Source organism: Bufo bufo, chromosome 4 (assembly GCF_905171765.1).
Source record: "Bufo bufo chromosome 4, aBufBuf1.1, whole genome shotgun sequence".
Classification (NCBI taxonomy): Eukaryota; Metazoa; Chordata; class Amphibia; order Anura; family Bufonidae; genus Bufo; species Bufo bufo.
Genome location: NC_053392.1, coordinates 422,970,323 through 422,997,305, shown reverse-complemented (window position 1 = coordinate 422,997,305; position 26,983 = coordinate 422,970,323). Strand labels below are relative to the sequence as shown.

The following is a 26,983-nucleotide window of genomic DNA, read 5'->3' as shown; positions in this document are numbered from 1 at the left end:
TCACCTCGTCCCACAAGCCCTCACGCAAGACTATAGCCATATAAATGGAAAAATAAATGGCAACATAAAAAAAAGTTATTTTTCAAATTTTTACACCGTTCACTTGAAGGGGTAGATCATTTGATATTTTTATAGATCCGGTCATTAATGAAGCAACAATACCAAATATGTCTATTTAAATTAAAAAAATTGACATATTTGGTATTGTTGCTTCCTGAATGACCGGATCTATAAAAATATCAAATGATCTACCCCATCAAGTGAACGGTGTAAAAAAAAATTGCAAAATAACAACAAACAGCTTTTTTTGTGATTTCACCTCCCAAAAATGAGATAAAAAAGCAACCACATAGCCAAATGTACCCCAAAATGGTGCCACTAAAAACTACAGCTTGTCTTGCACAAAATAAGCCCTCACGCAGCTATTCAACAAAAAATAAGTTATTGCTCTTAAAAACCATGAAAGAAAATTCCATGTTAGAAAATCCAGATGCCACTCCTTCCTTTCTGAGCCCTGGCTTATCCCTAAATAACAGTTTACGAGCACGATTAGGGTGTTACTGTATTGAGAAGAAAGTGGGTAGCAAATTCGGGGGGGGGGGGGATGGGGAATGGGGATAGTCTCCTGTTATCTTTTGTGAAAAAGAAAGTTTCCATTTATTTATTTTATTTTCTTGTAAAAAAAAAATATGTAATTTTTATTTTCACACCCAAGTATTAAAAATTCTTTGAAACAGCTGTTAACTGAAGTGCTCGCTACACCTCTTAAAAATTCCTTGGGTGGTGTAGTTTACAAAATGTCACTTTTTGGCGGTTTTCACTGTGGGATTACCTCAGCGCCTCTTCAAATGCAACATGGTGCCCAAAGACCATTCCAGCAAAATCTGCCCTCCAAAAACCATATGGCGCGCCTTGCCTTCTGTGCCCAAACAGCGGTATACAACCACATATGGGGTGTTTCTACAAACTGCAGAATCAAGGTAATAAATATTGAGGTTTGTTTTGTTGTTAACCCTTGATATGTTCCAGGAAAAATTTTTGTATGGAAAATCTGCAAAAAAAAAAAAAGACATTTTGAAATTTCACTTCTATTTTTCTTTTAATTAATTCCTGTGTAATACCTAAAGGGTTAACAACATTTCCAAAACCAGTTTTGAATAGTTTGAGGGGTGTCCTTTCTAAAATGGGGTCATTTATGGGTTGGTTCTATTATGTAAGCCCCACAAAGTGACTTCAGAACTGAACTGGTCCTTAAAAAAGTTGACTTTCTAAGGGTACTTTCACACTAGTGTTTTTCTTTTCCTGTGTTGAGTTATGTCACAGTGATCAGTTTTATCCTAATGCATTCTGAATGGAGAGCATTCCATTCAGGATGCATCAGTTCAGTCCCTCTTACGTTTTTTGGCTGGAGAAAATACAGTAGCAAAACGGATCCAGTTTTACCTTTAAATATGCAGGGAAAAAAAATACCAGATCAGTTTTTCCAGATGACACCGGAGAGACGGATCCGATATTTCAATGCATTTGTCAGATGGATTTGCATCCGTATCCGTCTGAGAAATGGATTTGCGTCAGGATTGCCGGAATCCTCTGCCGCAAGTGTGAAAATACCCCAAGTTGATTTTCTAAAAAATTTCACAAATTGCTTCTAAAATTCTAAACCTTTTAGTGTCCTAAAAAATAAAATTACATTACTAAAATGATGCCAACATAAAGTAAACATAAGTGAAATGTTAATGAATGGGGCAATTGATTTGCTTCTAAACTTCTAAGCCTTGTAACATCCCCAAAAAATAAAATGTAATTCCCAAAATGATCCAAACATGAAGTAGACATATGGGAAATGTAAAGTAATCACTATTTTTGGAGGTATTACTATGTATTATAGAAGTCGAGAAGTTGAAACTTGGAAATTAGCTAATTTTTCTAAATTTTTGGTAAATTTGGTATTTTTTTTATAATTAAAAATGAAATTTTTTTTACTCCATTTTACCATTGTCATGAACTACAATATGTGACGAAAAAACTGTCTCAGAATGGCCTGGATAAGTTAAAGCATTTTAAAGTTATTCACACATATAGTGACACTGGTCAGATTTGCAAAAAATGGCCAAGTCCTTAAAGGGGTTGGCCACTCTCTATGTATTTGCTACTACTGTGTGGGAGTCAGGGAAAAAGTTAATTTCCTAATATATGTCAATAAGCAGATCTGCCTGTATTTTCTATTATCTGAAGCCACGCTCCCTGAGCCTGCTCTGCAGCCGAATCCGTCCATGGCTGCACATGACATGGAGGAGCTTTAGAGAAAGCTTGTCCATGCCTGTAGTGTAACTCTCTCTGCTTGTTCTGTCCGTACAGCTTATTCCTGTCAGAGTTCGGAGCGGGGAGCCTAGTAAAAGCGGATCCCCTGGCCATAATTTACAGAGCCCCTGTAAAGTAAATTTTAATAAATATATACATGTATATATGTGTTTCTTCATGTGCTCCTGCTGGCTGTCAGGCAGATTGAAGATGCAATCGGCCTCCAGGATGGTACGAACTGATTCCGGCCAGTGCACAGACACCAGCTTGTGCTCCCCCAGGGGGATCTGCCGCACGTTACCAGCGCCCATGATGCGCACGGTCCGGGTTCCATACAGATGCGTCTTGTAGATGTGTCCGTACTTTCTGAGCTTCAGTTGCAGGAATTGTACATCTCTGTAGAACCATCTGCAAGGTTTCTACAAAGAAAGGCAGCCCCATAGTGCCAAGGGGCAGCGGGTACTGGCAGCCGGGGTCTCTGCAGCTGTAACAGTACAGCTCCCACAGCTTGACTGCAGGGAGCAGGACTGGCAGCACTAGGGTGCACAGGGCACTGGTGACCAGGGTGTACTGTTCCTTGGTAGTGGCTAAGTGACAGTGGCTCCCCTCCAGACCATGGTGCTACAAAGACGTAAAATCCTGCAAGTGAAGCGCAGAAAGTACGGACACATCTACAAGACGCATCTGTTTGGAACCTGGACCGTGCGCATCATGGGTGCCGAAAACGTGCGGCAGATCCTCCTGGGTGAGCACAAGGTGGTGTCCGTGCAGCCAGCACAAGCACATGAAGAAGGTCATCGTACAAGCCTTCTCCAGGGAAGCCCTGGAGAACTATGTACCCGTCATGGAGGAGGAGATTTATATATGTGTGCATGTATATACTGTTTGTAAAGATAAAGGATTGGTTGGGGGGCACTCAGCTATCTGGCACTGTATATATAATCAATAGTCGGCTGGTATAGAAATGTATACAGATTTATTATAATCCTGAAGTGCACACACAAATATGTGGATTTGTGACTAATCTCCCTGAAACATTAGGGTTAATCCTATCAGACATCCACTATATATAGAGACAATATATCACATAAGCATTGTTTGCTGTAGTTGATCAACTTCAAAAAGAGAATATAAAAATAAGGGTAAAAACTAAAAATAAGGATAAAAATAGAAACGGTAGAAATTATTATTTTTTTAAAGTGAAAAAGTCACTTTTGTGGTTGCCAGTTTGGTAGTCTAGTATATAGGAGGACTATATCAGAATAATAGTCCAGATGATGTTGCTCCTGATATTATTAGTTTAGTGCCGATATATATTTGTAATGTATAAATCAGACTAATGTCCATATCCTGGACGTCAAAATCACTTCTCTATCTGCGATGAAATGTCACCTGAGGTGCTGCTGTTACTATGGTATCACAGTTGGCCAGGGATGTCATGTGACCGCTCCTCTGAACATGCATGCTGGGATTCACTTTGCAGCTGCTCCGCCCACACAGCCTCTCCTCTATGGGAGCATACTATGCTGAACACATTAGAAAAATTATACATACACGGTATATATCTCCTTATACTAATACCTCTTGGCTTTAGTTATTATCTGGGGCCATTTTTTTTTTTTTTTTTTTTTATGCGTATGGTGGCCAACCCCTTTAAGGTGAAAATGAGCCCGGTCCATAAGGGGTTGGCCACTATATCAGTACTTTATATAACATTGTTGGAGGCAGGGTAAAAAAAAGAGATTCCAAATATACTTTATTAAAAAAATCAGTCTGGTAATCTTTTTATAGTAAGCCACGCCCCCTGAGGCCTGCTCTGCCGTGCATCCAGGTCGCCCATGGCTGCACGCCACATGGAGGAACTTTAGAAAAAGCTTGTCCATGCCTTTATTGTAATTGCGCATGCACTGCTTTTCCTAATCTGCCTAAGAGCAGCGCATGCCCAATCTGCCCCCCCCCCCTTCCCGGCGATTGCTCTGATTGACTAGTCTGTACAAGCCAATCACACGACCCTAATGCCGACTGTGGGGATTAGAACCTTCTAAAATGTGTGTGTATATATAATATGCCACCCCCCCCCCCCCCCCCTCTACCTCCATGGGCTCCAGCCCCTATTGTGCCCCCCTAATTTCAGGATGGCCTGCATCCAGAGCTGCTGATTCCCCCCCTCTTGCCCTGATCTGTTTCAGCATGGCCGAGCGGTTAGCAGAGTTTCAGCTATAATATACTACAGCCCACACTCTGCTTGAAACGGCCAACATCGGTGTTGGTACCTATGTCGTCCGTTTAACCCTTTCCATGCTGTGGTCCATAGGGACTGCTGTATGGAATTGGTTAAGAGACGGAGGGAGCTCCCTCCCTCCCCCATCCTGATGGTTACCATGGCAACCGGACGCCTTCACAGGATCCTGATCAGGCTTACTGTGAGTGACAATGCACTGCAGTACACTATACAGTGTACTGCAGTGTATTGTAAACCATCAGACCCAGTGGATCTTCAAGAACCAATTGGGTCTGGGTCAAAGGGTCAAAAAAAAAGTTTAAAAAAATCACATTTCTTCTTATAGCCACACATTTATATTTGATAAAAAAAAATATATAATACACTACACGTTTGGTATCATCGCGTAGGATTGTTTCGAAACCAAAATTTTGATTTGATTTCGTCACCATAAAAAAGTATTGCGATACTCAATACCGCGCAAAAAAAAATAAAAACACCAAAAAAAAGCCGCGTGCATTTTGCATTTTATGAAACGTTCGGCCCATAATAGAACAGTCCTATCCTATTTTTTGGGGTGACAAGGTGACTAAAAAATGGCGAATGCTCACCGCATAGGAGATATTTTTTCATAATTTAATAGTTTGGACTTTTCGGACGCAGCGCTATGTAATATGTTTATTTATTTATTGTTTATATATTTTATATGTAAAATTGGGAAAGGGGGGATTTAAACTTAATATTTTAGGGTACTTTCACACTAGCGTTTTTCCTTTTCAGTTCCGTCCTAGGGGCTCTATACCGGAAAATAACTGATCAGGCATATCCCCATGCATTCTGAATGGAGAGCAATCCATTCAGGATGTCTTCAGTTCAGTCATTTTGACTGATCAGGCAAAAGATAAAACCGCAGCATGCTACGGTTTTATCTCCGGCGAAAAAAACTGAAGATTTGCCTGAATGCCGGATCCGGCATTTTTCCCCATAGGAATGTATTAGTGCCAGATCCGGCATTCAAAATACTGGAATGTACCCGCACTAAATCCGGACCCATTCACTTCTATGGGGCTGTGCACATGAGCGGTGATTTTCACGCATCACTTGTGCGTTGCGTGAAAATCGCAGCATGCTCTATGTTGTGCGTTTTTCACGCAACGTAGGCCCCATAGAAGTTAATGGGGCTGCGTGAAAATCGCAAGCATCCGCGGATGCGGTGCGATTTTCACGCATGGTTGCTAGGATGAAAGTCTATTCACTGTATTATTTTCCCTTATAACATGGTTATAAGGGGAAATAATAGCATTCTTAATACAGAATGCTTAGTAGAAGGTCAATATAATAAACATTATATACACCCCAGTATAATAAACATTGGTGGCGCAGTGCGCCCCCCCCATCACCCCAGTATAATAAACATTGGTGGCGCAGTGCGCCCCACCCCCCCTCAATATAATAAACATTGGTGGCGCAGTGGGCAGTGCCAAAGAGGGTTAAAAAATAATTAACTCACCTCCTCCAATTGATCGCGTAGCAGCCGGTCTCCTGTTGACAGGGACCTGCGGTCCGCTGCAGTTGTCCCCTCAGGTACCGCACCTGAAGGGTTAACTGCCACTGATCGCAGCTCCCTGTCATAGAAGTCAGGTGCCGGCTATTTGATTCCGGCACCCGCCTCCTGTATTTGTATTAACAGGTCAGTTATCTTCATTGGTGGCGCAGTGGCCACAGCCCCTCCCCTCCTCCTCCCGTCTCTCTTCTTACTGGCGGAGGCGGCGGCAGCAGCACAGAGGGGAGAGAGAGAAGAACATCGGCGGTGGGGCAGAGAACTATTATCTCCTGTGCCCCGCCACTGTATTCAACGGCAGAGCTGCGGCGTCTGGTATAGTCGCAAATGGCGACAAGACTAAAAAGTCTTGTCGCCATTTGTAAATTCTAAGTCGCATTGGAGACCATTTTGGTCGCCATCTGGAGCCCTGGTATGTACCCCAAAATAGTACCAATCAAACCATCACTTCATCCTGAAAAAAATGAGCCCCTACATGAGACAATCGCCCAAAAAATGAAAAAAAATATGGCCTTCAGAAAATGGAGACACAAAAACATGTATTTTTTTTTTTCTAAAAATGCTTTTATTGTGTAAAACCAAAATAAAAAAATAGACAAATTAGGTATCGCTGCATCCGTAATGACTTGCCCTTTAAAAATATCACACACACTTCCGCCAAAAGATAAATGCTGCAAAAAAATAAAATTAAGTGTGCCAAAACAACCAATTTTATTAGTCTATTTGCCCAATAAAGTGTAATATTGAATGATCAGAAAATATTATGTACCCAAAATTGGGACCAATGAAAATGTCAACTCTTTCTGCAGAAAATGAGCCCTTGCACAAGACGATCGGCAGAAAAATAGAAAAAAATGTCTTTCAGAAAATGGAGACACAAAAACATGATTTTTTTTTTAAATCAAAAATGCTTTATTATGTAAAACTGAAACGGACAAACAAAGAAAGTAGACATATTTGATATAATCGCGTCCGTAACAATCTGCTCTATAAAAATAGCACATTATCTAACCTGTCAGATGAACACTGTAAAAAACAAAAAATATAAACTGTGCCAGAACAGCCATTTTTGGTTACCTTGCCTAACAAAAAGCTTAATATAAAGCTATCAAAAAGTCATATGTACCCCAAAATAGTACCAATAAAACCATAATCTCATCCTGCAAAAAATGAGCCCCTACATAAGACAGTCGCCCAAAAAAATAAAAGAAGTTTTTAAGAAAAATGATACACTAAAACATGACATTTAAAAAAATGACCTATAAGGAGTAATATTGAATGATCCAAAAATCGCGTATATGTATGGTGGCCAACCCTTTTAACTGTGGAGACACACTGACTGTGTTATTTATAGACGCAAACGTTGGTAAGGTACAAAGTGGGCCACTTTGGAGCTATTTTTCTAATAAAAATGTGCGATTTCAGTAATTAAAGTATACTAGAAAAATGGTTAGTATCACTGCCATACACATTAAAAATAAAAAAGAATGACTGTCAGCAAATGGATTGATCTTGTGTTGGACTGATTTAAGCTATTCACTTACTTGTGTCTTATTTCTAATCCTAAAATGTTACCCCATTCTAAAAATATCTAATGATCCACCCTGTTTTCTCTTCCCCCTTCCTATTTTATGTTCACATGTTAAATATTAAATAAAAACATGTTTTTGTTTTTCAGAAAGGATATAGTTGGGGCACAGTGCATGGTGGACAGCTTGTTCTCTGCTCTAACAGATTTGGAAGCTGATAATGAACTAGACCAGGCAGTGACCCAGATAAGTATGGACTTGGTGGATGACTATCCAGCTTCTGATCCTAGATGGGCTGAATCTGTACCTGATGGTAAGAAAAACAGAATAAATAAATATAAATAGTATATTGCTATTGTCAAGATTTTACCCAGCAAAATATTATGAAACTTACACCTAAACATACGTGGAATAATGTTTTGCTATTACTTCATCATCCCATATTTATAAAGAGGGTAGTGCTAAGCTTATGAATTATCCCCTATCCACAGAGTGAAATATGCTGGCTTCTCCACGGCAAAAAACCCCACATGTAATGCATACTGCATTTTCAGTCGCTTGTGAACTCAGCCTAAGGCTCTTAAGGATTCACTATAATGGGAACCAGCAGAGATCCGGCTGCAGCATGGCAAATGTGGCTGTACACAAAACCACTGCGTGCTGGGACAGCCTCTCGGAATGAGTAATGTCAGTGTGAAACGGGTCTTAGAATGCTAGTATACATTTACCAGTGCACAAGGGATTACTGCGCTGCACCTGTGCTTGCATTAACTTCAAACCACAACAAATCAATGGTGGCAGGGCAGTTGGAGTGACTAAAGCTTGGCAGCAGCCTACATTAGCTCCCTTAATCTGCTCTGCATTTGGACCTTAAAGGGCGTCCATCAGCAGATTTGTACCCATGAAACTGGCTGACCTGTTGCATATGCGCTTGGCAGCTGTGTTAGTTCAGTGTACATATGTTCCCGCGTTGCTGAGAAAATTATTTTAATATATGCAAATGAGTCTCTAGGAGCAATGGGGGCATTGCCGTTACACCTAGAGGCTCTACTCTCTGCAACTATCGTTCTTTCTTTAGTGTGATTGACACGGACGGGTGTTATGATGTTTTCACTGTCTAGGCCTGTCAATCAATTTACATATATTAAAAATTCATTTTTCTCAGCAATGTAGACACATATGAACATGGGACCAAAACAGATGCCTTCAGCTGCCAAGCGTACATGTAATAGGCCAGCTAGTTTAATAGGTACAAATCTGCTGACAGATGCCCTTTAAAAATTTAATGTTTTAAGCTGCGTACACTTAAAAAGGACTTATGACTAGAAACTTGTGTTTTACAAGTTCGAGTTTTATTTCAATTCTGTTATGGATTCCGATACCATGGGCCATAACAGAGTGCCTTTAAGAGGCATTCCGTCATAATAGAAGTCTATGGGCCGCATAACGGATCCGTCTGGTTTCCGTTATGCAGGAGAGGACTCCTATATAATGGAAACCAGACATATCCGTTATGCGGCCCATAGACTTCTATTAAAACGAAATGCCTTTTAAAGGCATTCCTTTATGGCCTGTGGTATCGGAATTATAATAAAACCCAAGCTCGAACACAAGTTTGCTCATCCCTACTTAGGACCAGAAACAGGGTATCGGTTTTATTTGAAAAATATGTGGTCCCCCGAAAATAAAAAAAATTTCCTAATTTTTAAATAATTGCTGCATGTTAGTATGTAAATGCTCAGACTCTCCCCAGAGGTCAGGTCCAAACTTTTGTTTAGGGCTCATGTACACGACCATTGTCGGCCAGTGCCCGTATTGTGACCCGGTTCTGTGAGCTACGTCACTGATGCAAACCCATTCACTTGAACAGGTCCACAATCCGGAAGGATCCTCTGTGGTTTTCTGTCCATGCCTCCGCACTGCAAAAAAATAGTTCAGTTTTTGTGTGTATGCGTGTGTGTGCATCCGTCTGCGGCAGCCACACAGATGGTGCTTGTGCATAGGGGTCCGCAAATTACGCTCCGAAATTCACGGAATGGGCGGCACAGATTTTTCCCCTGATTAGATTTCAAATCCACATTGTGTTTAAAAAAGAAAGGAAAAAAATGACATGACAACTTGATGCAGAATCCGTGCAGAAATCAAAACGAATAGCCACACGCTTATACACTGCAAAATTCTGATGGTCAGCTGAGATGTATTTTTAGCTATGTGAATATAGCCTTAGGCTACTTTCACACTTGCGGCCAGCCAGATCCAGCAAACGGATGCATTTGTGAGACTGATTTGGATGCAGATCCATCTGATAAATATATAGATATACTGTATCCGTCTTTCCGGTTGTCCTCCGGAAAAACAGATCCGGTATTTATTTATCGTTCTCATTTTTAAAAGTCTGCGCATCCAGTATTTCGGAACACTTAGTACTGGATCCAGCATTAATACATTTCAATAGATGCAGCATGCTACGGTAGTTTCTCCGGCCAAAAAACCTAAGAGGGACTGAACTGATGCATAATGAACCAAATGCTCTCCATTCAGAATACATTAGGAAAAAACTGATCAATTTTTTTCCAGTATTGAGCCCTGTAGGACGGAACTCAATAACGGAAAATAAAAACGCTAGTGTGAAAGTACCCTTAGTTATTGCTACAACAGTGTCCTTTCAAATAGGCCAACCACAGTGCAACCTACTTTGTGAACAGCAAGTCAGGAGCCACTTTAATGTAGCCATGTCTTCTTTTGCCAAACATTGCAATCTGTAATGAGGGATGGAAAAGGAGTAGAAAGAATTATATACAGTTGCAAGAAAAAGTATGTGAACCCTTTAGAATTATATGGATTTCTGCACAAATTGGTCATAAAATGTGATCTGATCTTCACAACAATAGACAATCAGTCTGCTTAACCGCCTCCGGACCGCCTAACGCAGGATTGCATTCCGGCGGCGGTCGATCTGTTGTTCCTAGACGCATCGGCACGTCATCTTGCGAAACGCGAGATTTCCTGTGAATGCGCGCACACAGGAGCACGCGTTCACAGAATCGGGAGGTAAACGAGTGGCTGTAGATGCGATTTTTTTTTAACCCCAAAAAGGTATATTAGACGCTGTTTTGTTAACAGCGTCTAATATACCTGCTACCTGGTCCTCTGGTGGTCCCTTTTGCTTGGATCGACCACCAGAGGACACAGGCAGCTCTGTAAGTAGCACCAAACACCACTACACTACACCCCCCCCCCTGTCACTTATTAACCCCTTATTAACACCTGATCACCCCATATTAGACTCCCTGATCACCCCCCTGTCATTGATCACCCCCCTGTAAGGCTCCATTCAGACGTTTGTATGTATTTTGCGGATCCGCAAAACACATACGGACGTCTGAATCGAGCCTGACAGGGGGGTGATCACCCCATATAGACTCCCTGATCACCCCCCTGTCATTGATCACCCCCCTGTAAGGCTCCATTCAGACGTCCATATGTGTTTTGCGGATCCACGGAACCGCAAAACACTGACACCGCGGATCCGCAAAACACGGACACCAGCAATGTGCTTTCCGCATTTTGCGGATCCGCACATTGCCAGAACTATATAGAAAATGCTTTTTCTTGTCCGCAATTGCGGACAAGTATAGGACATGTTCTATAGGCTCTACAAAAAACGCAGTGTTCGCCCGATCAGGACTGATTTTGTGCGCACACTTGCGTTCAGTCCGCCCCACTGCAGTGACGGAATTTTTTTTTTTCTGATCACTGCAAAAACACCGTAAAATCGCTGCGGCGCTATAAAGATCACTTTTGAGGGGCATGGCGAGTTCATAGAAGATTTATTTTTTTTTGGCACAAGTTAGCAGAAATTGATTTATTTTTTTGTTTTTTTGTTTTTTCTTACAAAGTCTTATATTCCACTAACTTGTGACAAAAAATAAAATCTCACATGAACTCACCATACCCCTCACGGAATCCAAATGCGTAAAAATTTTTTGACATTTATATTCCAGACTTCTTCTCACGCTTTAGGGCCCCTAAAATGCCAGGGCAGTATAAATACCCCACATGTGACCCCATTTTGGAAAGAAGACACCCCAAGGTATTTCGTGAGGGGCATGGCGAGTTCATGTAAAATTTTATTTTTTGTCACAAGTTAGTGGAATATGAGACTTTGTAAGAAAAAAACAAAAAAATCATTTTCCGCTAACTTGTGCCAAAAAAAAATATATTCTAGGAACTCGCCATGCCCCTCACGGCATACCTTGGGGTGTCTTCTTTCCAAAATGGGGTCACTTGTGGGGTATTTATACTGCCCTGGCATTTTAGGGGACCTAAAGCGTGAGAAGTAGTTTAGAATCCAAATGCGTAAAAAATGCCCTGTGAAATCGTAAAGATTCTCATTGGAATTTGGGCCCCTTTGCGCACCTAGGCTGCAAAAAAGTGTCACACGTGGTATCGCCGTACTCAGGAGAAGTAGGGCAATGTGTTTTGGGGTGTATTTTTACATATACCCATACTGTGTGTGAGAAATATCTCTGTAAATAACAACTTTTTAAAAAATTTTATACAAAGTTGTCAATTTACAGAGATATTTCTCTCACCCAGCATGGGTATATGTAAAAATACACCCCAAAACACATTGCCCTACTTCTCCTGAGTACGGCGATACCACATGTGTGACACTTTTTTGCAGCCTAGGTGCGTAAAGGGGCCGAAAGTCCAACGAGTACCTTTAGGCTTTACAGGGTTGCTCACAATTTAGCCCTGCCCAAAATGCCAGAACAGTAAACACACCCCACAAATGACCCCATTTCGGAAAGTAGACACCCCAAGGTATTCGCTGAGGGGCATATTGAGTCCATGAAAGATTGAACTTTTTGTCACAAGTTAGCGGAAAGGGAGACTTTGTGACAAAAAAATAATAATAATTTTTTCGCTAACTTGTGCCAAAAAAAAATAAAACTTCTATGAACTCGCCATGCCCCTCACGGAATACCTTGGGGTGTCTTCTTTCCAAAATGGGGTCACTTGTGGGGTATTTATACTGCCCTGGGATTTTAGGGGCCCTAAAGCGTGAGAAGAAGTCTGGAATCCAAATGCCTAAAAATGCCCTCCTAAAAGGTACTCATTGGAATTTGGGCCCCTTTGCGCACCTAGGCTGCAAAAAAGTGTCACACATGTGGTATCGCCGTACTCAGGAGAAGTAGGGCAATGTGTTTTGGGGTGTCTTTTTACATATACCCATGCTCGGTGAGAGAAATATCTCTGTAAAATGACAACTTTGTATAAAAAAATGGGAAAAGTTGTCTTTTACAGAGATATTTATCTCACCCAGCATGGGTATATGTAAAAAGACACCCCAAAACACATTGCCCTACTTCTCCTGAGTACGGCGATACCACATGTGTGACACTTTTTTGCAGCCTAGGTGCGCAAAGGGGCCCAAATTCCAAAGAGTACTTTTAGGATTTCACAGGGCATTTTTTACGCATTTGGATTCTAAATTTCTTCTCACGCTTTAGGTCCCCTAAAATTTCAGGGCAGTATAAATACCCCACAAGTGACCCCATTTTGGAAAGAAGACACCCCAAGGTATTCCGTGAGGGGTATGGCGAGTTCATGTAAAATTTTATTTTTTGTCACAAGTTTTTTTTTCCTTCACTTTATTCTTTTTCTTTTTTTTTATTAAATAAATACACATTCAACGCATCAATAACAAAATACAACACAATCCGTATTACCACTATAATAAATATCCTTATTATTTATCACCCAAATACCCACCCACCACCCCATGGAAAGAAGGAGAGAGAGAGGAACTGGGGAGAAAAAAATTTCCTCGACCTAATATGGCCATTTATTCCATATCTCATCGAGTCCTACTGGATTTTTAGTGTAGCACTCAGAAACCCTGTCCGACACCATAGCGTAACTTCTAAGGGCATCCTCCCATTTCTCTTCGGAAAAGAAAGGCTGAAGTTCTTTCTCCCATTTTTTTTTTAGCAAGTATTGTAATCCGTTCTTTCTTACCTTCCATCAATATCCCGTATCTTTTTTTTGTTATACCTCTTTTTTCTCCTCCGTTAGTGAATTTATATATTCTATCTGATTGTTCTTTTTTATATTTATCTACTTTTACCGCTGTCCTCAATGCGTTCGTGAGCTGGAGGTATTTGTAAATTTCCTTTTGTGGGATCCCAAACTCCCTAGCAAGTGTATTAGGGCTCTTTCACTCTTGCGTTGTCCGGATCCGTCGTGCACTCCATTTGCCGGAGGTGCCCGCCGAATCCGTAACACCGCAAGTGAACTGAAAGCATTTGAAGACGGATCCGTCTTCAAAATGCGTTCAGTGTTACTATGGCAGCCAGGACGCTATTAAAGTCCTGGTTGCCATAGTAGTAGTGGGGAGCGGGGGAGCAGTATACTTACAGTCCGTGCGGCTCCCGGGGGGGTTCCAGAATGACGACAGGGCGCCCCATGCGCATGGATGACGTGATCCATGCGAGCACGTCACCCATGCGCGTGGGGCGTCCTGACGTCACTCTGGAGCGCCCGGAGAGCCGCACGGACGGTAAGTATACTGCTCCCCCGTTCCCCACTACACTTTACCATGGCAAACAGGACTTTAGCGTCCTGGGAGCCATGGTAACCATCCAGAAAAAGCTAAACGTCGGATCCGGCAATGCGCCGAAACGACATTTAGCTTAAGGCCGGATCCGGATTAATGCCTTTCAATGGGCATTAATTCCGGATCCGGCCTTGCGGCAAGTGTTCAGGATTTTTGGCCGGAGCAAAAAGCGCAGCATGCTGCGGTATTTTCTCCGGCCAAAAAACGTTCCGGTCCGGAACTGAAGACATCCTGATGCATCTTGAACGGATTTCTCTCCATTCAGAATTCATTAGGATAAAACTGATCAGGATTCTTCCGGCATAGAGCCCCGACGACGGAACTCTATGCCGGAAGAAAAGAACGCAAGTGTGAAAGAGCCCTTAAAGTCAATCAATTTATCGTCTTCAAATATTTGGGCTAGATATTTCACCCCTTTTTTTCCCAATCGATATAACTCCTAATCGTTTGCAGTTCCTTTAGATTTACATTTTTCCAAATAGGTGTATAGTGGAGGAGACCTTTAATACCCAATAGTTTTTTAACCTGCCCCCATATGTGATCCATTAAATTCATTACTCTATTTCCTGTAATATTTTTCCCTAATGTGCCCGATTACAATATCTCTAAGTGATTAAATTCCCATCTCCATCCCATTTTATTTAATTCCTGTCTTCCCAATACACCATTCAAACTATCTCTTATCTGACTATATTGTGTTATCAAATAATACAAAAACCAGCTAGGAACCGCCAAACCACCCTCTCTTACTGGGAACTGAAGCACTTCTTTTTTTATCCTAGGAATAGCACCTTTCCAAATAAATTCCCCCATTAGACGATCCAATAATCTAAATATCTTCTGCGGCAATCTTATTGGGGCATTTTGTAAAACATAAAGTAACTTTGGGAGAAAAATCTTTTTTATTAAATTTACCCGACCTTGGATAGAGACTGGTAATCTTTTCCAAATATGTATTTTAGTTCTGAGTTCTTTTATTAAGGGAAGTACGTTTAGTTTTTCATAGTCTTCTATATTTCCGTAGATTTGTATGCCCAAATATTTAAAACTCTCGTGTTTCTCAAGCACATGCACCCTTGAGTCCTTCTGTGATTGACCATCTCCCAATAACATCATATGGGATTTCCCCCAATTAATGTTTAATCCAGAGAAAGAGCCAAACTTATCTATTTTATCTATTACTCTGCTAAACTGATCTATTGTGCATAAATAATAAAATATCATCAGCATACATTAAGTTTTTCATCTCCTTCTGCATATTGAAAACCTTTGAACTCCCTATCATTTCTTATTATACTTGCGAGGGGCTCGATTGCTATAGCAAATAGTAATGGGGAGAGAGGGCATCCCTGCCTAGTGCCCCGGTGAAGGGCAAGAGGCAGGGACAAGCTCCCATCCACCATCACTCTAGCCCTTGGATTAGAATATATAAGCTGAATCCATCTTATAAACCCCTCGCCTATACCGACCCTTTTTAAGGCTGCCCATAAATACTCCCATTCAATACAATCAAATGCCTTTTGAGCATCCAAAGAAAGTATTGCTTTGTCACCTGTTTCTGTTCTATTAGCCTCAATATGAAGATACAACCTTCTTATATTTGAATATATAGTTCTACCAGGTATAAAACCAGTCTGGTCTTCGTGGATTATACTTTTAATCACTTTGGAGAGCCTCCCTGCCAAAACCTTTGCCAAAATTTTAACGTCCGTGTTTAACAAGGATATTGGTCTATATGATTTTTTGTCACAAGTTAGTGGAATATGAGACTTTGTAAGGAAAAAAATAATAATAATCATTTTCCACTAACTTGTGACAAAAAATAAAAACTTCCATGAACTCACTATGCCCATCAGCGAATACCTTAGGGTGTCTACTTTCCAAAATGGTGTCATTTGTGGGGTGTTTCTACTGTCTGGGCATTGTAGAACCTCAGGAAACATGACAGGTGCTCAGAAAGTCAGAGCTGCTTCAAAATGCGGAAATTCACATTTTTGTACCATAGTTTGTAAACGCTATAACTTTTGCGCAAACCAATAAATATACACTTACGGTATTGCATTTTTTTTTATCAAAGACATGTAGAACAATAAATTTAGAGAAAAATTTATATAGAAATGTAGTTTTGTTTGAAAAATTTTACAACAGAAAGTGAAAAATTTCGGTCAATTTTGATAACAAAAAAAGTAAAAATGTCAGCAGCAATGAAATACCACCAAATGAAAGCTCTATTAGTGAAAAGAAAAGGAGGTAAAATTCATTTGGGTGGTAAGTTGTATGACCGAACAATAATCCGTGAAATTAGTGTAGTGCAGAATTGTAAAAAGTGGTCTGGTCATTAGGGGGTTTAAGCTAGGGGAGCTGAGGTGGTTAAACTAATAACACACAAATAATTAAATGTTACCATGTTTTTATTGAACACACCATGTAAACATTCACAGTGCAGGTGGAAAAAGTATGTGAACCCTTGGATTTAATAACTGGTTGAACCTCCTTTGGCAGCAATAACTTCAACCAAACGTTTCCTGTAGTTGCAGATCAGACGTGCACAACGGTCAGGAGTAATTCTTGACCATTCCTCTTTACAGAACTGTTTCAGTTCATCAATATTCTTGGGATGTCTGGTGTTAATTGCTTTCTTGAGGTCCTGCTGCAGCATCTCAATCGGGTTGAGGTCAGGACTCTGACTGGGCCACTCCAGAAGGCGTATTTTCTTCTGTTTAAAGGATAACTGTCACACTTAGACCCTAATTTCAATTTTCATATATGTAGTTACTAATAACATGATATTCCAGAATCAGTTACTATTAGACTGACATACCCCATATATAAGATTCAGCCCTTAGCAACCAGTCTGCATAAAACTGCAATTTCACTATTCAGTTAAGATGGCCGCCACTGCCCTCACCCTGAGGCTAATCCCGCCTGCCCTCATTAGCCAGTAACAATAGCCCCCCAAAAGTGTCAGTAACCAGAGCCCCCCCCCCCCCCTAAAGGGTTAATCTCCGGCAGCACAAAGGGGTCCTCCTACCACATGTTGCTTTCATTTATACACTGAGCAGATGGCAGATCTCCCTTCCCTGTTGTGCGCTGCTTCAACTCTACTTCTCCAGCTCTGCTGAGTGAGGGAGCGTCTGCCAAGCGCAGGGACAGGGAGAAGTGCACACAGCCCAGGCACTGTTATCAGCTGCTGGGGAGGACCTGGCTTTAATCATTTACTTACAGTCCCTGGCTGTCAGTAATCTGACCTTGCACTCAGCCTGCTTCTGCATCCTCCGTCCTTCAACATATAGACGGAGCATGCCTAGCAACCCTATTTTAAGCACAGGTAAAAGAAGGCAGTACAGGGAACAAACATGTGGAATTAAAGGAAACCTGTCACCATGATTTAGTGCATAGAGCTGGGGACATGGGCTGCTAGATGGCCACTAGCTCATCTGCAGTACCCAGGTCCCATAGCTCTCTGCGCTTTTATTGTGTTAAAAAACCGTTTTGAGTGATATGCAAATTACCTGATATGAGTCCTGTAGCCGGAGATGAGTCAAGCGGAAAGGAGCCCAGCACCGCCCCGCGTCCTCCGAATCTCCTCCTTGCCGGCTGACGTCACAGAGCTGGAGCGCCGAAATCTCGCGATGCGCGAGCTAGCGCATGCGTAGTTCGTTCCCTGTGCTGATGCCAGCACAGGGAATGAACATGATGCCGACACTGCGCATGCGCTAGCTCGCGCATCGCGAGATTTCGGCGCTCCAGCTCTGTGACGTCAGCCGGCAAGGAGGAGATTCGGAGGACGCGGGGCGGTGCTGGGCTCCTTTCCGCTTGACTCATCTCCGGCTACAGGACTCATATCAGGTAATTTGCATATCACGCAAAACGTTTTTTTAACACAATAAAAGCGCAGAGAGCTATGGGACCTGGGTACTGCAGATGAGCTAGTGGCCATCTAGCAGCCCATGTCCCAAGCTCTATGCACTAAATCATGGTGACAGGTTTCCTTTAAGGGGTAATTGAATACACTGTGAAAAGTTGAAATAGGGCCACCAAGGAGATATTAATCACCACAATCCAATACTCCAAAAATATATATATATACGACAGTTATCCTTTAAGCCATTCTGTTGTTGATTTACTTCTATGCTTTGGGTCGTTGTCCTGTTGCAACACCCATCTTCTGTTGAGCTTCAGCTGGTGGACAGATGGCCTTAAGTCCTCCTGCAAAATGTCTTGATAAACTTGGGAATTCATTTTTCCTTCGATGATGGCAATCCGTCCAGGCCCTGACCCAGCAAAGCAGCCCCAAACCTTGATGCCCCCACCACCATACTTCACAGTTGGGATGAGGTTTTGATGTTGGTGTGCTGTGCCTCTTTTTCTCCACACATAGTGTTGTGTGTTTCTTCCAAACAACTCAACTTTGGTTTAATCTGTCCACAGAATATTTTGCCAGTACTGCTGTGGAACATCCAGGTGCTCTTGTGCAAACTGTAAACGTGCAGAAATGTTTATTTTTTGGACAGCAGTGGCTTCCTCTGTGGTATCCTCCCATGAAATCCATTCATGTTTTACGTATCGTAGATACGCTAACAGAGATGTTGGCATATGCCAGAGACTTTTGTAAGTCTTTAGCTGACACTCTAGGATTCTTCTTCACCTCATTGAGCAGTCTGCGCTGTGCTCTTGCAGTCATCTTTACAGGACGGCCACTCCTAGGGAGAGTAGCAGCAGTGCTGAACTTTCTCCATTTATAGACAATTTGTCTTACCGTGGACTGATGAACAGCAAGGCTTTTGGAGATACTTTTATAACCCTTTCCAGCTTTATGCAAGTTAACAATTCTTAATCGTAGGTCTTCTGCGAGCAGGCAATGCTTCTTGTGAAAAGCAAACCCAGAACTGGTGTGTGTTTTTTATAGGGCAGGGCAGATGTAACAAACACCTCCAATCTCATCTCATTGATTGGACTCCAGTTGGCTGACACCTCACTCCAATTAGCTCTTGGAGATGTAATTAGTCTAGGGGTTCACATACTTTTTCCACCTGCACTGTGAATGTTTACATGGTGTGTTCAATAAAAACATGGTAACATTTAATTCTTTGTGTGTTATTAGTTTAGGGCAGTGTTTCCCAACTAGTGTGCCTCCAGCTGTTGCAAAACTGTTGTAGTTTTGCAACAGCTGGAGGCACACTGGTTGGGAAACACTGGTTTAGGGTATTTTCACACTTGCGGCAGAGAGATCCGGCAAGCAGTTCCGTCGCCGGAACTGCCTGCCGGATCAGGCGAAACGTATGCCAACTGATGGCATTAGTAAGACTGATCAGGATCCTTATCAGTCTTAAAAATGCCTGATCATTCGAAAAAATGCCTTGAAATGCCGGATCCGTCTTTCCGGTGTCATCCGGCAAAACGCATCCGGCATTTATTTTTTTCACCTCTTTTTCAGTCTGCGCATGCGCAGACCGGAAGGACGGATCCGGCATTCCGGTATTCTGAATGCCGGATCCGGCACTAATACATTCCAATGGGAAAAAATGCCGGATCCGGCATTCAGGCAAGTCTTCAGTTTTTTTCGCCGGAGAAAAAACCGTAGCATGCTACGGTTTTCTTTTTTGCTTGATCAGTCAAAATGACTGAACTGAAGACATCCTGATGCATCCTGAACGGATTACTCTCCATTCAGAATGCATGGGGATAAAACTGATCAGTTCTTTTCCAGTATAGAGCCCCTGTGCTCTATGCCGGAAAAGAAAAAACGCTAGTGTGAAAGTACCTTTAAGCAGACTGTGATTGTCTATTGTTGTGACTTAGATGAAGATCAGATCACATTTTATGACCAATTTGTGCAGAAATCCATATCATTCCAAAGGGTTCACATACTTTTTCTTGCAACTGTATGTGTTGCTTTCTAGGCATGTGCCATAAATACAGTAACATCTCACTGTCTATTAGCTTACATTAGCAGTTTGTCAAGACACATTGAACATATGGATGCTAATATGATTGCTGTCTCACACTACACAGTGCTTGTAGTCTTTTACACAACAACATATAAACTAAGGGTACTTTCACACTAGCGTTTTTCTTTTCCGGCGCTGAGTTCCGTCCTAGGGGCTCAAATCCGGAAAAGAACTGATCAGTTTTATCCTAATGCATTCTGAATGGAGAGTAATCCGTTCAGGATGCATCAGGATGTCTTCAGTTCAGTCTTTTTGACTGATCAGGCTTTTCAGAAAACCATAGCATGTTGTATTTTTACCTCCATTCAAAAATCCTGAACACTTTGACTGAATGCCGGCCTTTTTCCCATTGACTTGCATTAACGCCGGATCCGGCGCCGCGTGTTCCGTCAAACCGGATTCGGCTTTTGCATGTTAAACCCGAAAAATGTGGAAAAAAAAGTCCAGAAATGGCGGATCCGTTTTTTTGCAATGCATTTTTTCATTGTGATCAAAATCCTGATCAGGATTCAAATGTAATCCATTTTCACACGTTTTTCCGGATCCGGCGGGCAGTTCCGGTGTCGGAATTGAACGCCGGATTCAAACAACGCTAGTGTGAAAGTAGCCTAAGCCTTTTGGCAAAGTTGCAGTTTTCATTTTAGATCCCCTGGAATAATAACAAAATGGTACCAATAGTGGACTGTACCTTTTAATAATGCCATGTTCCTCTTCAGTCCCATTTTCTTTACTGAAGAACACCACTTCAGCTAGAATATGGACCTGAATCCTTGTTTTTTGGTGGTCCCATTAGGGAGTCCTACATTTTTACACATACAGTGCTTGTACTACAGGAGTAACTAGTGGGATGGAGGATTACATTTTTTGTATGATTTTATGATGCTTTATTTATCTTACACAGAAGCAAGTGGCTTGAGTAATACATCCCTCATTCTTTTGCATCAGCTGGAAGATAAAATGAAAGCACACTCCTTTTTCTTGGATTTCCTTCATCAGGTTTGTATGTGAACATAAGCATCACAGACCAATCAAAAGTAAAAATGTCTGCTGCGGGAGCGGTTCTTCTGTTAGTTTAGCAACATCCCCACAAAAGGACATAATAGAAGCTCTTGAGTGTTTATTATTGCCACGAATACCGTGTTTATAAAAGATTTATTTTTTATAAGTGCATAAAATAATAGTGGTACAATGATAAAAAGTTTTTAAAAAAAAGTGTTTATAAAAGTGAAAAAAATAAAAAAAAGTTTAAAGAAAAAAAAACGCCCTTTCCCTTCATTGTTATTCATAATAAAAAAAAACACATTAGATATTGCGGCATCTATAATAACCGGTGTGAGCGTAATTTACACTATTCTGCCTGTTCCAGCACGGTTCCTGATTAGATACTGACACAGACTTGCTGCATGTCTCAAGCAAATTCTCAACTTAATTATCAAAACACAGTCTTATAGGTAACGGACACAAAGAAGGCACACCGCCAAGGGTCTGGAAATCGAAACTAGTAATTTGATTAGTTATTCATGTAAGGTAATACTATCTGACCATACTAATAGCATCTTAGCAGTTAAAAAGCATGTGCAATATCTTATCTCAAGGTTAGCATTCTTTAGCAACATCATAAGAAAGATCAGAACCTGTCCGAGATTAAAGCTACAGGGCATACACACCTTGACCAAACGTTACTACAGTTCAGACCATTTCCATCACACCAGCTTTAAAGGGAAAAAAAGCCCATGATCTACCCCACCATCAGGTAAACTCTGTTAAAAAAAAAAACATTGTGCCAAAACAATCATTTGTTGGTCACCTTCACAAACAAAAAGCATAATCTCGAGCAGTCAAAAAATACTACATACCCGAGAATGGTACCAATATAAACGTCAACTCATCCCACAAAAAAGTCCTCACGCAATATCATCAGAAAGATAAAAATAATGTGGCTTTCTGAAAATGGCATTGCAAAAACATGACTACATTTTTTTTTAAATGCTTTTATTGTGTAAAACAAAAAAAATTGACATAGGTACTGTAGTTATGTATCACTGCATCAATAATGACCTGCTCCATAAAAATATGACCTGATCTATCCCATCAGGTGAATGTCATAAAAAATAAAATAAAATAGTTCGAGAACAGCCACCTCACATAAAATGTAATATCAAGCGATCAAAAAGTACTATGTACCCTAAAATGGTATCAATGAATACGTCAATTTATCCTGCAAAAAACAAACCCTCACACTAGACTATCGTCTGAAAAATAAGTAAATATGCTCTCAGAAAATGGCAACTCAAAAATACGATTTTTTTTTCCAAAAATTATTTTTCTATATCCTGCTTTCCAAAAAGTGAAATAAAAAGTGATCAAAAAGTCATATGTACTCCAAAGTAGAAACAGTGATAATGATAACTTATCCCACAAAAAATAAGCCCTCACACAGCTCCATTGAGAGAAACATTTGAAAAAGCATGGTTCTCAGAAAATGGCAGTATTACTATCCCGGAGGCTTTTGAAAAGCAACATGGCATCTGTAAACCAATCAAAAATCTGCGCTGCAAAAGCCAAAAGGTGGTCTTATGAACCCTACAGCATTCATAAACGGCACAATATGTCCACATTTGTCATTTTAGTAACCAATAGAACCTGCTTAACTATCTAAAGAGTGTGGTGTGTTTCGGATGGCACTAACTGGGCACAGCATATTGGGTGTTAAAATGCAATTTCTGCTGGTATTTCCCCTTCCGGCGTTCGCGCTTCCAGCCTGATGTGATCCCGCTCTGAGTTAAGCCCTGATGCCGCCGTGACCACCATCCTGAGGCCGCCCTGTTTATCGCCTTGAAGCCGTTCCAGCTACCGTACTGGGGCCACCCCGGATACTGCCCTGAAGCCGGTTAGTTTTGCCTGGTACTGCGTTGGTGACGTCATATCACATGGTCCAATCACATGATCCATCACCGTGGTGATGGACCATGTGATCTGACTTCACTACAGGTCCTTTAGCCGGCAGCTCATGATTAAAGAAGTAAGAAGAGACCGGCAGCTACGCGATCAAGAGGAGAAGGTGAGTTAATTATTTTTAATTTTTTTAACCCTCAATTGATCACCTACTAAGCATTCTGTATTAAAGAATGCTATTATTTTCCCTTATAACCATGTTATAAGGGAAAATAATAACATCTACACAACACCGAACCCAAACCTGAACTTCTGTGAAGAAGTTCGGATCTGGGTACCACAGTCAGTTTTTTATCACGCGTGTGCAAAACGCATTGCACCCGCGCGATAAAAACTGAACAACAGAACGCAATCGCAGTCAAAACTGACTGCAATTGGGTACCTACTCGCGCGGGTTTGCCGCAACGCATCCGGACCTTATCCGGACACGCTCGTGTGAACTCAGCCTTATAGTATGTGAGCAGCACCAGTGGAATTGCAATGGCATATAAGAATGTGTGGGGACTGGTAACAATGAACTAATCTAAATAATTTTATTAATTAAGGGATATTAACTATCTGAAACTGTCGGCGTGGTTAACTGCAGAGTTTCTAATCAACTAACTGTACTACATTACTAAAAGCAAAGATGGACTGCTAATTGATAATCGACAGTGGATATATGAAAATGGTTGATTAATGTGTATGTGAATGCTAGATAGACATACTGTTGTTTTGTTGGGGATTGAATGTGAACTGTCCCTATCTGCGAGCTTTATACTGATAGAATATTTTGGTACTGCCTGGGGAGGAGGAAAGGGTGGACAGGGGTGAGGCTGGGGAATGGCGAGACGGGGCACAGGGAAAAAGGCCAAGGGGCAATCGGAGTTGAATACTTCGGTTTTCCCATTGCCTAAAAGAATAGAAAGATCTAAGCAAGTTACTCCTGACTAACATGCGTGGACAGACTAGCCCTACAAAGAAAAAAAAAGGAGGATGTATCTCCAGACCAAGAGGGTGAACCTCCTTTGGAGGAAAACCCTGGGCTGGTGCCACCTGAGGAGGGTTTCCAGTCTGGGGGGAGAGGTAATAAACAGTTAAATGTGGCCGGATAAAAAAAAAATTCCCTGGAGCAGGTTCCTAGCCTACAAGATATATTTCAAGAAGTAAAAAAAAATGCAATATGGCGATACAGGACCTCTCTCTCCAGACTGTAAATATTAGGGAGTCGGTGGGACTCCTCAGGCCGGACCTACAAAAATATAAAGACAGATTGATAGAAATGGATAAAAGAACATCGGAAGTGGAGGACATAGTGCAGATAGCAGCGAAAGAAAAAAAATAATTAATGGAAGAAAATAAGGAATTGAAAAACAAACTATTACAGTTAGAAAACAGGTCCAGGAGGGTAAATCTGAGATGTCTGGGAATCGCACAGGGGCAAGACCCCCGAACCTTTATACAAATGTGGTTAATGGAACAACTGGGCCAAGACATCTCTGATTTATAAAATTTTTGTAGAGAGGGCATATAGACTGCCGGCAAAGATACCCCCTCCAGGAATGAGACCGAGGGTAATGGTACTGAATCTACTATCTGTTAGGGACAAGGAGGAGATATTGCGCAGGGCAAGGAGAAAAGGGAGGCTGGAATATTTAGACACAACAGTTATGGTATTTCCTGACTATGCAAAAGAAACGGTAAACGAAAGAAGTCGGCTTATTGATGTGAAAAAAATACTGCGTTCAAAGAATGTGAAATACTCGATGATGTTTCCGGCTAAGTTAAGGATTGAGTGGGAAAGTAAAATGTGGTTTTTTTTTTATACAGCAGAAGCGGCTGGAGAATGGGTTAAAGAAAAGATGAAGAGCTGAGCGGGAGTTGGGCTGGACGGGGGGCCGTGAGGGGGAATGCTAGGTTAGAGAACCAGGGCTTAGGCTTTCCTGGGTCATTCAGGAGGGATGGGAAGGGTGGGTGTATGCGTGCTGGTTGTTGTTTTTTTTTTTCTTCTCCCCTTCGTCTCTCCCTTTTCCTTTCTTACTCCTCTTCTTTCATCCCCTTGTTCCTCTTCTCTCTTCACCCCCAGGGGTCCTGAATAGTATCCTGGGAAAGGGTAAATTTAATAACAAATTATATGAGAACTATTTCATGGAATATTAGGGGGCTGAGTAGGGGTTTAAAGAGTTGCAGTTTTTGATGCAATACATACCGTATTTTTCGCCCCTTAAGACACACTCCCCCCCCCCCCCCCCCCCCCAAAAGTGGGGGAAAAATGCCCCTGTGTCTTTTTGGGGCTAATGCTGCCATTTTACATCGCAGTCTGCGAGGCTTCAGCTGGACGAGGGAGGAGGGGCCAGTGTCATGCAAATGTGGTGGGGCGGTGCGGTCACTTTACTCCGGCCCCGCCGCTCACTCACTGCTTTATTGCTTAAACATTTTATAATAATAGCTTTAATTGACGTTCCGATCCCCAGACCAATCTGAACTACCATACTTACTAAATCTCCTGTAGCAGGCAGAGCAGGGCGGGCGGCCGGCCGTAACTCACTGACGTCACTTGCCTGCGCCGCCTACTTCATTCATAAAGTAGGCGGCGCAGGAACGTTACGTGACATCAGTGAGTTCCGGCCACCCGCCCTGCTCTGCCTGCTACAGGACATTTAGTAAGTACGGTAGTACAGATGGGGCTGGGGATCGGAACGTCAATTAAAGCTATTATTATAAAAGGTTTAGGCATTAAGGAAGTGAGTGAGCAGTGAGGCCGGAGTACAGTGACCGCATCGGCCCCACCGCATTTGCATGACACCGGCCCCTCCTCCCTCCCCCTCCCACAGGTTTAGCTATGGTATATTAGGGCATCTATGGATGCCACTATTATGGGGTGGGGGATATGTGGATGGCACTGTTATGGGGTGGGGGATCTATGGGTGACACATAGCAGTGCCATCCACAGATCCCCCTCCATAACAGTGCCATCCACAGATCCCCATCCATAACAGTGCCATCCACAGATCCCCCCTCCATAGCAGTGCCATCCACAGATCCCCCCTCCATAGCAGTGCCATCCACAGATCCCCCCTCCATAGCAGTGCCATCCACAGATCCCCCTCCATAGCAGTGCCATCCACAGATCCCCCTCCATAACAGTGCCATCCACAGATCCCCCTCCATAACAGTGCCATCCACAGATCCCCCTCCATAACAGTGCCATCCACAGATCCCCCTCCATAACAGTGCCATCCACAGATCCCCCTCCATAACAGTGCCATTCACAGATCCCCCTCCATAACAGTGCCATCCACAGATCCCCCTCCATAACAGTGCCATCCACAGATCCCCCTCCATAACAGTGCCATGCACAGACCACCATTAGTTCAAAACCCACCAAAAGCACACTTTTTGGTTAAAAATATTTTTTTTATTATTTTCCTCAAAAACCTAGGTGCATCTTATAGGGCGAAAAATACGGTAGGTCTCTTCCTGCTATAGTCTGTTTACAAGAAACACACTTGACAGGCGAGACGATGGCTGGGGTTTATAGACCGTCGATGCAGCACTCTTTTTCCATTCAGTTTATTCATCATATGCCAGAGGGGTGAGTATATTAATACATCGGGATATAGATATAGAAATAGTGAAAGTAATTACAGATAGGGAGGGCTGTTATGTCCAGCTGGATTGTATATTGGTAGGTAGAGCATGGTTAATAGCAAGTGTGTATATACCGCCACCCTTCAAAATTTATGTCCTATTAAAAATTTATGATATTGCACTTGAGGCGGGAGATAAACAACTTTTAGTTATGGGGGACTTTAATAACGTAATGGATGTAAGATTAGATAGAAGTAGAATAGAGAACACAAG

General features: G+C 41.9%; 1 protein-coding gene across 1 annotated transcript in view; it reads left to right on the top strand.

The window, feature by feature from the left end:
* Positions 1-26,983, top strand: part of NUP133 (nucleoporin 133) — a 301,419-nt gene that overhangs the window by 159,484 nt on the left and 114,952 nt on the right. The window contains exons 13-14 of the mRNA XM_040429313.1: positions 7,762-7,925; positions 21,087-21,181. Of these exons, the coding sequence (XP_040285247.1) occupies positions 7,762-7,925; positions 21,087-21,181 (259 nt within the window). The remainder of the gene's footprint in view (positions 1-7,761; positions 7,926-21,086; positions 21,182-26,983) is intronic.